General features: G+C 53.6%; 1 protein-coding gene across 2 annotated transcripts in view; it reads right to left on the bottom strand.

The window, feature by feature from the left end:
* The window catches only part of GSN (gelsolin), an 80,967-nt gene extending 72,608 nt beyond the window's left edge, over positions 1-8,359 (bottom strand). For both annotated transcript variants that reach the window (XM_069943644.1, XM_069943645.1), the window contains exons 1-3: positions 8,205-8,359; positions 6,382-6,543; positions 6,148-6,297 (exon numbers count right to left, since the gene is read on the bottom strand). In XM_069943644.1, the coding sequence (XP_069799745.1) occupies positions 6,148-6,297; positions 6,382-6,543; positions 8,205-8,306 (414 nt within the window). In that variant the 5' untranslated portion in view covers positions 8,307-8,359. The remainder of the gene's footprint in view (positions 1-6,147; positions 6,298-6,381; positions 6,544-8,204) is intronic.
* Between the last annotated feature and the right edge of the window lie 4,655 nt (positions 8,360-13,014).

Raw genomic sequence — 13,014 nt, 5'->3', positions numbered from 1 at the left:
AGTGATATAGAGAGGGGTCACACATAGTGATATAGAGAGAGGTCACACAGTGATATAGAGAGGGGTCACACATAGTGATATAGAGAGGGGTCACACATAGTGATATAGAGAGAGGGGTCACACATAGTGATATAGAGGGGTCACACATAGTGATATAGAGGGGTCACACATAGTGATATAGAGGGGTCACACATAGTGATATAGAGAGGGGTCACACATAGTGATATATAGAGAGAGGTCACACATAGTGATATAGAGAGAGGTCACACATAGTGATATAGAGAGAGGTCACACATAGTGATATAGAGAGAGGTCACACATAGTGATATAGAGGGGTCACACATAGTGATATAGAGAGGTCACACATAGTGATATAGAGAGGGGTCACACATAGTGATATAGAGAGAGGTCACACAGTGATATAGAGAGAGGTCACACATAGTGATATAGAGGGGTCACACATAGTGATATATAGGAAGGTCACACATAGTGATATAGAGAGGGGTCACACATAGTGATATATAGGGGGGTCACACATAGTGATATAGAGAGGGGTCACACATAGTGATATAGAGAGGGGTCACACATAGTGATATAGAGAGGTCACACATAGTGATATAGAGGGGTCACACATAGTGATATAGAGAGGTCACACATAGTGATATAGAGAGGGCAACTACAATATAGTAAGTGAAGACAGAGTAGATGGAGAGCTGGGCCTAGATTATGGAACTGGGGGTGGAGCGGCAGGAGGGGATAGAACAGTCACTAGTGACAAGAGGAAAGGGAATATGGAAAAACATATTAACTGTATGTATACTAATGCTCGAAGCCTCACTAATAAAGCTGAGGAATTAGAACTCATAATGGTTGAAGAGAAATATGATATAGTGGGGATAAGCGAGACATGGCTGGACGAGACCTATGACTGGGCCGTTAATATCCAGGGTTATAGTCTATTCAGAAATGACCGTAAAAATAAGAAAGGGGGAGGGGTCTGTCTATATGTTATATCCTGCCTTAAGCCTATTCTGCGGGAGGATATATGTGATGATAATGTGGAGTCTCTTTGGGTAGAAATAAGGGGAGGGACAAAGAATAATAAAATTCTTATAGGAGTGTGTTATAAACCTCCAAGTATAGTGGAAGAATCAGAAAATCTTCTTATAAGACAAATAGATGCGGCAGCGAAGCAGGGGGAAGTCATTATTATGGGGGACTTTAACTACCCAAATATATACAGGAAAGCAGAAACCTGCAGCTCCAGGAAGGGAAGCGTGTTTTTGGAAATAGTAAAAGATAATTACCTTTCCCAACTAGTAGAGGAACCAACAAGAGGGGGGGGCACTCCTGGACCTGATCTTAACCAATAGGCCCGACAGAATATCAAAAATAGAGGTGGGGGGTCACCTAGGTAATAGTGACCATAACATAGTAAGTTTTCAATTATCCTTCAATAAAATGATTAGCAGAGGGGCTACAAAAACATTAAATTTCAGGAAGGCTAATTTCCAAAAACTAAGAGAGGACCCCGGGGACATAGACTGGGACACTGCCCTGAGATATAAGAGAGGACCCCGGGGACATAGACTGGGACAATGCCTTCAGAAATAAAAGTACACAAGAGAAATGGGACATATTTAAGAGCATCCTGGGTAAATCGTGTGAACGACACATACCATATGGGAATAAACGTAGTAGAAATAAGAGAAATCCAATGTGGTAACTACAGCTGTAAGGGGTGCAATAAATTATAAGAAACAAGCAGTCAGACTACTAAAACAAGAAGGTAGTGGGGAAGCATGGAGCAACTATAGACAGAAGAATAGAATGTGTAAAAAGCAAATAAAAGAAGCAAAAATAGCAACAGAAAGAAGGATAGCCACAGAAAGTAAAACAAATCCCAAAATGTTCTTCACCTATATAAATAACAAAAGACTTAAAACCGAAAATGTTGGTCCCCTCAAAAATAATCTGGGTGTAATGGTGGAGGGGGAAGAGGAAAAGGCCAATCTACTAAATACATTCTTCTCTACTGTATTCACAGAGGAGAATCCCATAACAGACGACATGACTAGGGATAATGTTAATCCTCCCATAAATCTCACCTGCCTAACACAACAAGAAGTGGGGAGACGCCTTAAAAATATTAAAATCCATAAGTCACCGGGCCCAGAAGGTATCCATCCTAGAGTTTTGCAAGAATTAAATACTGTGTTGGACAGACCGTTATTCCTATTATTTAAAGATTCTATTACGACAGGGATTCTTCCACAGGACTGGCGCATAGCTAATGTGGTACCAATATTCAAGAAGGGGTCAAAGAGTGATCCTGGAAACTACAGGCCCGTAAGTCTAACATCTATAGTAGGTAAAGTATTTGAGGGGATTGTAAGAGATGCTATACTGGAGTATCTTAATGAAAATAATCTTATGACGCAGCACCAGCATGGATTTATGAGGGATCGGTCCTGTCAGACTAATCTGATCGGCTTCTATGAAGAGGTAAGTTATAGACTGGACCTGGGGGAGGCTGTGGACGTTGTGTATCTGGACGTTTCTATAGTATTTGATACTGTGCCGCATGAAAGGTTGGTCTACAAAATGAGGATACTGGGACTCGGGGAAAACGTATGCAAATGGGTAAGTAACTGGTTGTGTGATAGAAAACAGAGGGTGGTCATTGATGGAACATATTCAGATTGGGTTTTAGTTACTAGTGGGGTACCACAGGGGTCAGTGTTGGGTCCACTTTTTTTAATATTTTTATTAATGATCTTGTAGAGGGGCTACAGAGTAGAATCTCCATTTTTGCAGATGATACTAAACTGGGTAAAGTAATCAGTACAGAGGAGGATAATATCCTATTACAGAGGGATTTGGAGAAGCTAGAGGCTTGGGCAGAGAAATGGCAAATGAAGTTTAATGTGGATAAATGTAAGGTTATGCATTTGGGCCATAGAAATAATAAATACAGTTATGTGCTAAATAATAAAACACTGGGTAAAACTACTTCCGAAAAGGACCTGGGGGTATTGGTGGACAGTAAACTCAACTTTAGTGATCAGTGCCAGGCAGCAGCGGCCAAGGCTAATAAAATAATGGGATGCATCAAAAGAGGTATAGATGCTAAAGATGAGAACATAGCTTATCCTCTTTATAAATCACTGGTCAGACCACATATGGTATATACTGTGTACAATACTGGGCACCGGTATATAAGAAGGACACAGCTGAACTGGAGTGGGTGCAGAGGAGGGCAACAAAGGTCATTAAGGGAATGGGTGGGTTACAGTACCAGGACAGGTTATCACGCTTGGGGTTATTTACGCTAGAAAAAAGACGTCTTAGGGGCGATCTGATCACAATGTACAAATATATGAATGGACAGTACAGAGATCTTTGTAGGGGTCTCCTTACTCCTAGGTCTGTAACCATGACAAGGGGGCATCCTCTACGTCTAGAGGAAAGAAGATTCTATCATCAGCATCGACGCGGGTTCTTTACTGTACGAGCGGTAAGACTGTGGAACTCTCTGCCACATGATGTTGTCATGGCTGATTCATTAAATAAGTTCAAGGGAGGCCTGGATGATTTTCTTGAAAAATATAATATTACAAGTTATGGGCATTAGATTTCTGGTGATACGTTGATCCGGGGATTGTTCTGGTTGCCATTGCAGTCGGGGGAGGGGGGGGAGTTTCTCCCTGTGGTGGGGCGTTTGTCTTCTGCCCCATAGGGGTTTTTCGCCTTCCTGGATCAACACAGTAGGATTTTCCTAGGTTGAACCTGATGGACTCTTGTCTTCTTTCAACCTTATTTACTATGTTACTATGTTACTATGATATAGAGAGGGGTCACACATAGTGATATAGAGAGGTCACACATAGTGATATAGAGAGGGGTCACACATAGTGATATAGAGAGGGGTCACACATAGTGATATAGAGAGGGGTCACACATAGTGATATAGAGAGGGGTCACACATAGTGATATAGAGAGGGGTCACACATAGTGATATAGAGAGAGGTCACACATAGTGATATAGAGAGGTCACACATAGTGATATAGAGAGGGGTCACACATAGTGATATATAGAGAGAGGTCACACATAGTGATATAGAGAGGGGTCACACATAGTGATATAGAGAGGGGTCACACATAGTGATATAGAGAGGGGTCACACACAGTGATATAGAGAGGGGTCACACATAGTGATATAGAGGGGTCACACATAGTGATATAGAGAGGGGTCACACATAGTGATATATAGGGGGGTCACACATAGTGATATAGAGAGGGGTCACACAGTGATATAGAGAGAGGTCACACAGTGATATAGAGAGAGGTCACACATAGTGATATAGAGAGGGGTCACACATAGTGATATAGAGAGGGGTCACACATAGTGATATATAGGGGGGTCACACATAGTGATATAGAGAGGGGTCACACATAGTGATATAGAGGGGTCACACATAGTGATATAGAGAGGGGTCACACATACTGATATAGAGAGGTCACACACATAGTGATATAGAGGGGGGTCACACACAGACTGCTGCAGCCATAGCACATACACACACACAGCCTGCTGCAGCCATAGTGCACACCACACACACACACACACACACACACACAGCCTGCTGCAGCCATAGCACACACACACAGCTGCAGCCATAGTGTACACCACACACGCACACACAGCCTGCTGCAGCCATAGCACACACACACAGCCTGCTGCAGCCATAGCACACACATACACACACACACAGCCTACTGCAGCCATAGTGCACACCACACACGCACACACACACACAGCCTGCTGCAGCCATAGCACACACACACAGCCTGCTGCAGCCATAGCGCACACACACACACACACAGCCATAGTGCACACCACACACGCACACACACACAGCCTGCTGCAGCCATAGCACACACACACAGCCTGCTGCAGCCATAGCGCACACACACACACACAGCCATAGTGCACACCACACACGCACACACACACAGCCTGCTGCAGCCATAGCGCACACACACACACACACACACACAGCTGCAGCCATAGTGCACACCACACACGCACACACACACACACACACAGCCAGCTGCAGCCATAGCATACACACACACAGCCTGCTGCAGCCATAGCATACACACACACAGCCTGCTGTAGCCATAGTACATATACACACAGCCTGCTGCAGCCATAGCACACATACACACAGCCTGCTGCAGCCATAGCATACACACACACAGCCTGCTGCAGCCATAGCACACACACACACACACACAGCCTGCTGCAGCCATAGCATACACACACACAGCCTGCTGCAGCCATAGCGCACACACACAGCCTGCTGTAGCCATAGCACACACACACACAGCCTGCTGCAGCCATAGCACACACACACAGCCTGCTGCGGCCATAGCACACACACACACACACACACACACACACACACAGCCTGCTGCAGCCATAGCACACACACACAGCCTGCTGCAGCCATAGCATACACACACACAGCCTGCTGCATACATAGCACACACACACAGCCTGCTGCATACATAGCGCACACACACAGCCTGCTGTAGCCATAGCACACACACACACACAGCCTGCTGCGGCCATAGCACACACACACACACACAGCTTGCTGCAGACATAGCGCACATACACACACACACACACCCTGCTGCAGCCATAGCACACACACACAACCTGCTGCAGCCATAGCACACACACACACACACAACCTGCTGCAGCTATAGCGCGCACACACACAACCTGCTGCAGCCATAGCACACACACACAGCCTGCTGCAGCCATAGCGCACACTGAGCACCGCTACATCTCTATAACACCCCCACACCCGACCCCCGTACACCGCTATAAACATGGGGAGGAACTGAGCACTGTTACATATCTATACCTCCCAGTACACTGCTATAACATGGGGAGGAGCTGAGCACTGCCATCTCTCTATACATCCCAGTACACCGCTATAACAATAGCGCCCCCCATAGCATGCATTGTTTCCCCCACCCAGTACGGGTCACTGGGGGCGGTCAGTGTACGGTGTCAAACCTAACCCTGCCCACTCTACAATGCTCCGCCCATGGGTCCTCTCCCTGACACACCTGCACCATCCTCTCACGCTCCATCCCCTCCTCCACCACGTAGACCCTGGCTCGGCCATGGCGCTCGTTGTCACGGATGTCCTTTGAGACGGTGGTGGCTTTCAGCTTCTCAAACCTGTTGGCCTTGGAGCCGCACCACTGGAAGATCTCCTGCAGAGAAGCGGAAAAAGGTGAGAAGGGAGCCAATATGGCCGCCATTTCCCCGCCCGAGGTAATGGGCCACAGATCACTTACATCTCCCAAGTCCAGGATGAAGCAGTCTCCCTGGTTGAAGCTTCCCCAGGACACCGGCACCTCTGTGGCCCGAGCCAAGCGCCGACCCTTCACCTGCAGCAGCCGCTCCACCTTCACATCATTCGGGACCACGTGGGTGAATCCGGAGGCCACACCCCCAGCCTGCGGGCAAGAGACGCCAGATCATCCAAACATACAACCCACCATCTACAGCCACAGACCCCGTCCAGTCTGCTGCCACTGGGTCTGGGGTGGTGGGGGGATGGTGATGTTGCAGGTGGGGCGAATGGTGATGTGGGGGGGATGGTGATGTGGGCGGTGGGGGGGATGGTGATGTGGGCGGTGGGGCGGATGGTGATGTGGGCGGTGGGGCGGATGGTGATGTGGGCGGTGGGGCGGATGGTGATGTGGGCGGTGGGGCGGATGGTGATGTGGGCGGTGGGGCGGATGGTGATGTGGGCGGTGGGGCGGATGGTGATGTGGGGGGTGGGGCGGATGGTGATGTGGGCGGTGGGGCGGATGGTGATGTGGGCGGTGGGGCGGATGGTGATGTGGGCGGTGGGGCGGATGGTGATGTGGGCGGTGGGGCGGATGGTGATGTGGGCGGTGGGGCGGATGGTGATGTGGGCGGTGGGGGCGGATGGTGATGTGGGCGGTGGGGGGGGATGGTGATGTGGGCGGTGGGGCGGATGGTGATGTGGGCGGTGGGGCGGATGGTGATGTGGGCGGTGGGGCGGATGGTGATGTGGGCGGGATGGTGATGTGGGCGGTGGGGCGGATGGTGATGTGGGCGGTGGGGCGGATGGTGATGTGGGCGGTGGGGCGGATGGTGATGTGGGCGGTGGGGCGGATGGTGATGTGGGCGGTGGGGCGGATGGTGATGTGGGCGGTGGGGCGGATGGTGATGTGGGCGGTGGGGCGGATGGTGATGTGGGCGGTGGGGGGGGATGGTGATGTGGGCGGTGGGGCGGATGGTGATGTGGGCGGTGGGGCGGATGGTGATGTGGGCGGTGGGGCGGATGGTGATGTGGGCGGGATGGTGATGTGGGCGGTGGGGCGGATGGTGATGTGGGCGGTGGGGCGGATGGTGATGTGGGCGGTGGGGCGGATGGTGATGTGGGCGGTGGGGCGGATGGTGATGTGGGCGGTGGGGCGGATGGTGATGTGGGCGGTGGGGCGGATGGTGATGTGGGCGGTGGGGCGGATGGTGATGTGGGCGGTGGGGCGGATGGTGATGTGGGCGGTGGGGCGGATGGTGATGTGGGCGGTGGGGCGGATGGTGATGTGGGGGGGATGGTGATGTGGGCGGTGGGGGGGGGGGATGGTGATGTGGGGCGGATAGTGATGTTGCAGGTGGGGCGGATGGTGATGTGGGCGGTGGGGCGGATGGTGATGTGGGGCGGATGGTGATGTGGGGCGGATGGTGATGTTGCAGGTGGGGCGGATGGTGATGTTGCAGGTGGGGCGGATGGTGATGTTGCAGGTGGGGCGGATGGTGATGTTGCAGGTGGGGCGGATGGTGATGTTGCAGGTGGGGCGGATGGTGATGTTGGCGGTGGGGCGGATGGTGATGTTGCAGGTGGGGCGGATGGTGATGTTGCAGGTGGGGCGGATGGTGATGTTGCAGGTGGGGCGGATGGTGATGTTGCAGGTGGGGCGGATGGTGATGTTGCAGGTGGGGCGGATGGTGATGTTGCAGGTGGGGCGGATGGTGATGTTGCAGGTGAGGTGGACAGTGAGGAGAACAATCACTGAACATTTGGAATCATGTGACCCCGCAGGTCACTCCTGACACACTGTAACGTCACCGCTGCTATAGTCACCTTGTATTTGATGCCAGATTTAAAGTATCCCAAGAAAACAGCAGACTCATAGCCCTGGACCTCGCGGTTCTGGATGGGTTTTCCTCCAAGGTGATCATCCATCTGGACCGTGAAAATGGCAGCAGAACCGCTCTCATCCTGCGAGCACTCATCACCTGCCAGGGAGAGGTCACCGCACATCAGTTATCACCAGCGGGGTGGGGGCAAAGCATGGCAGGTGGAGGGGCACAGCACACACAGAGAGAGGAAGGGCACAGCACACACAGAGAGGAGGGGCACAGCACACACAGAGAGAGGAGGGGCACAGCACACACAGAGAGAAGGGGCACAGCACACACAGAGAGAAGGGGCACAGCACACACAGAGAGGAGGGGCACAGCACACACAGAGAGAGGAGGGGCACAGCACACACAGAGAGAGGAGGGGCACAGCACACACAGAGAGAGGAGGGGCACAGCACACACAGAGAGAGGAGGGGCACAGCACACACAGAGAGAGGAGGGGCACAGCACACACAGAGAGGAGGGGCACAGCACACACAGAGAGGAGGGGCACAGCACACAGAGAGGAGGGGCACAGCACACACAGAGAGAGGAGGGGCACAGCACACAGAGAGGAGGGGCACAGCACACACAGAGAGGAGGGGCACAGCACACAGAGAGAGAGGAGGGGCACAGCACACACAGAGAGAGGAGGGGCACAGCACACACAGAGAGAGGAGGGGCACAGCACACACAGAGAGAGGAGGGGCACAGCACACACAGAGAGAGGAGGGGCACAGCACACACAGAGAGAGGAGGGGCACAGCACACACAGAGAGAGGAGGGGCACAGCACACACAGAGAGAGGAGGGGCACAGCACACACAGAGAGAGGAGGGGCACAGCACACACAGAGAGAGGAGGGGCACAGCACACACAGAGAGAGGAGGGGCACAGCACACACAGAGAGAGGAGGGGCACAGCACACACAGAGAGAGGAGGGGCACAGCACACACAGAGAGAGGAGGGGCACAGCACACACAGAGAGAGGAGGGGCACAGCACACACAGAGAGAGGAGGGGCACAGCACACACAGAGAGAGGAGGGGCACAGCACACACAGAGAGAGGAGGGGCACAGCACACACAGAGAGGAGGGGCACAGCACACACAGAGAGGAGGGGCACAGCACACAGAGGAGGGGCACAGCACACAGAGGAGGGGCACAGCACACACAGAGAGAGGAGGGGCACAGCACACACAGAGAGAGGAGGGGCACAGCACACACAGAGAGAGGAGGGGCACAGCACACACAGAGAGAGGAGGGGCACAGTACACAGAGAGGAGGGGCACAGCACACAGAGAGGAGGGGCACAGCACACACAGAGAGAGGAGGGGCACAGCACACAGAGAGGAGGGGCACAGCACACACAGAGAGGAGGGGCACAGCACACAGAGAGAGGAGGGGCACAGCACACAGAGAGAGGAGGGGCACAGCACACAGAGAGGAGGGGCACAGCACACACAGAGAGAGGAGGGGCACAGCACACAGAGAGAGGAGGGGCACAGCACACAGAGAGAGGAGGGGCACAGCACACAGAGAGGAGGGGCACAGCACACAGAGAGAGGAGGGGCACAGCACACACAGAGAGAAGGGGCACAGCACACAGAGAGGAGGGGCACAGCACACAGAGAGGAGGGGCACAGCACACAGAGAGGAGGGGCACAGCACACAGAGAGGAGGGGCACAGCACACAGAGAGGAGGGGCACAGCACACACAGAGAGAGGAGGGGCACAGCACACACAGAGAGGAGGGGCACAGCACACAGAGAGAGGAGGGGCACAGCACACAGAGAGAGGAGGGGCACAGCACACAGAGAGAGGAGGGGCACAGTACACAGAAAGAGGGGAGGCAAGGTACACAGAGGGGGGCACAGCACAGAGAGGGGGGCGGTAACAGTGTGGCTGGCTGTGAGTCCATTAAAATGAGGAGCTGTCAGCGCTCGTTTGCTCCTGTTTCCCGCTCGCTGCCACCACTACTACACGCAGCAGCAACAAGCGGGTGACAACAGGGGGGGCCGCGGGGAGCTGCAGAGGGGCTGCCAGTGTGACAGCTACATTGTCCGGGCAGCCCATAGAGGATAGCGGCGGTCTGCTGCCCCCTATTACACGGAGCGACAGCAGCAGTTCGCTGCTATCAGTTGTTTGTCTTTCAACATGGTGAAATACAAACAGCAGCAACGATCAGCCGACATTGTTCAGCCGAATACGGGCAATAATCGTTCTGTGTAATAAGGCCGTCATCACCTTCTTCTGTGAAATTTATAGAAGCCACCAGGTGTGAAGCAGGGGGCTGTAGGCTATGCACCCCCCCCCCCCCCCCCCCAACATACTGAGCAGGAGACACAGGAGCCAGATAACAGGGGGCAGACAGTGATGAGATGAAGGAGCCAGGAGCTGCGGCCAGATCCCAGGAAGGGAGAGGATCTAGGAGGATCTGAGAGAAGCAGAGGTGCTGTGAGCATAGCCCCTGTGTGGGATCCAGGAGAAGCCATCGCTGAGAGGAGAGGACTGGGCTTGTGGGTGTCAGTGATGGAGGAGAAGCCATCGCTCAGAGGAGGAGAGGAGAGGACTGGGCTTGTGGGTGTCAGTGATGGAGGAGAAGCCATTGCTGAGAGGAGAGGAGAGGACTGGGCTTGTGGATGTCAGTGATGGAGGAGAAGCCATCGCTCAGAGGAGGAGAGGAGAGGACTGGGCTTGTGGGTGTCAGTGATGGAGGAGAAGCCATCGCTGAGAGGAGAGGAGAGGACTGGGCTTGTGGGTGTCAGTGATGGAGGAGAAGCCATCGCTGAGAGGAGAGGAGAGGACTGGGCTTGTGGGTGTCAGTGATGGAGGAGAAGCCATCGCTCAGAGGAGAGGACTGGGCTTGTGGATGTCAGTGATGGAGGAGAAGCCATCGCTCAGAGGAGGAGAGGAGAGGACTGGGCTTGTGGGTGTCAGTGATGGAGGAGAGGAGAGGACTGGGCTTGTGGATGTCAGTGATGGAGGAGAAGCCATCGCTCAGAGGAGAGGAGAGGACTGGGCCTGTGGATGTCAGTGATGGAGGAGAAGCCATCGCTCAGAGGAGAGGAGAGGACTGGGCTTGTGGATGTCAGTGATGGAGGAGAAGCCATCGCTCAGAGGAGGAGAGGAGAGGACTGGGCTTGTGGGTGTCAGTGATGGAGGAGAAGCCATCGCTCAGAGGAGGAGAGGAGAGGACTGGGCCTTTGGATGTCAGTGATGGAGGAGAAGCCATCGCTCAGAGGAGAGGACTGGGCTTGTGGATGTCAGTGATGGAGGAGAAGCCATCGCTCAGAGGAGAGGAGAGGACTGGGCTTGTGGATGTCAGTGATGGAGGAGAAGCCATCGCTCAGAGGAGAGGAGAGGACTGGGCTTGTGGATGTCAGTGATGGAGGAGAAGCCATCGCTCAGAGGAGAGGAGAGGACTGGGCTTGTGGGTGTCAGTGATGGAGGAGAAGCCATCGCTCAGAGGAGGAGAGGAGACGACTGGGCTTGTGGGTGTCAGTGATGGAGGAGAAGCCATCGCTCAGAGGAGAGGAGAGGACTGGGCCTGTGGATGTCAGTGATGGAGGAGAAGCCATCGCTCAGAGGAGGAGAGGAGAGGACTGGGCTTGTGGGTGTCAGTGATGGAGGAGAAGCCATCGCTCAGAGGAGAGGAGAGGACTGGGCTTGTGGATGTCAGTGATGGAGGAGAAGCCATCGCTCAGAGGAGAGGAGAGGACTGGGCTTGTGGGTGTCAGTGATGGAGGAGAAGCCATCGCTCAGAGGAGAGGAGAGGAGAGGACTGGGCTTGTGGGTGTCAGTGATGGAGGAGAAGCCATCGCTCAGAGGAGAGGAGAGGACTGGGCTTGTGGGTGTCAGTGATAGAGGAGAAGCCATCGCTCAGAGAGGAGAGGAGAGGACTGGGCTTGTAGATGTCAGTGATGGAGGAGAAGCCATCGCTCAGAGGAGAGGAGAGGACTGGGCTTGTGGATGTCAGTGATGGAGGAGAAGCCATCGCTCAGAGAGGAGAGGAGAGGACTGGGCTTGTGGATCTCAGTGATGGAGGAGAAGCCATCGCTCAGGAGGAGAGGAGAGGACTGGGCTTGTGGATGTCAGTGATGGAGGAGAAGCCATCGCTCAGAGAGGAGAGGAGAGACTGGGCTTGTGGGTGTCAGGATGGAGGAGAATCCATCTGCTCAGGAGGAGAGGAGAGGACTGGGCTTGTGGTTGTCAGTGATGGAGGAGAAGCCATCGCTCAGAGGAGGAGAGGAGAGGACTGGGCTTGTGGGTGTCAGTGATGGAGGAGAAGCCATCGCTCAGAAGGAGAGGAGAGGAGAGGACTGGGCTTGTGGGTGTCAGTGATGGAGGAGAAGCCATCGCTCAGAGGAGGAGAGGAGAGGACTGGGCTTGTGGATGTCAGTGATGGAGGAGAAGCCATCGCTCATAGGAGGAGAGGAGAGGACTGGGCTTGTGGGTGTCAGTGATGGAGGAGAAGCCATCGCTGAGAGGAGAGGACTGGGCTTGTGGATGTCAGTGATGGAGGAGAAGCCATCGCTCAGAGGAGAGGAGAGGACTGGGCTTGTGGGTGTCAGTGATGGAGGAGAAGCCATCACTCAGAGGAGAGGACTGGGCTTGTGGATGTCAGTGATGGAGGAGAAGCCATCGCTCAGAGGAGAGGAGAGGACTGGGCTTGTGGATGTCAGTGATGGAGGAGAAGCCATCGCTCAGAGGAGGAGAGGAGAGGACTGGGCTTGTGGATGTCAGTGATGGAGGAGAAGCCATCGCTCAG

Source organism: Dendropsophus ebraccatus, chromosome 10, assembly GCF_027789765.1.
Source record: "Dendropsophus ebraccatus isolate aDenEbr1 chromosome 10, aDenEbr1.pat, whole genome shotgun sequence".
NCBI classification, from domain to species: domain Eukaryota; kingdom Metazoa; phylum Chordata; class Amphibia; order Anura; family Hylidae; genus Dendropsophus; species Dendropsophus ebraccatus.
Note: the sequence above shows the minus strand (reverse complement) of the source record. Positions and strands in the feature narration are given on the sequence as shown.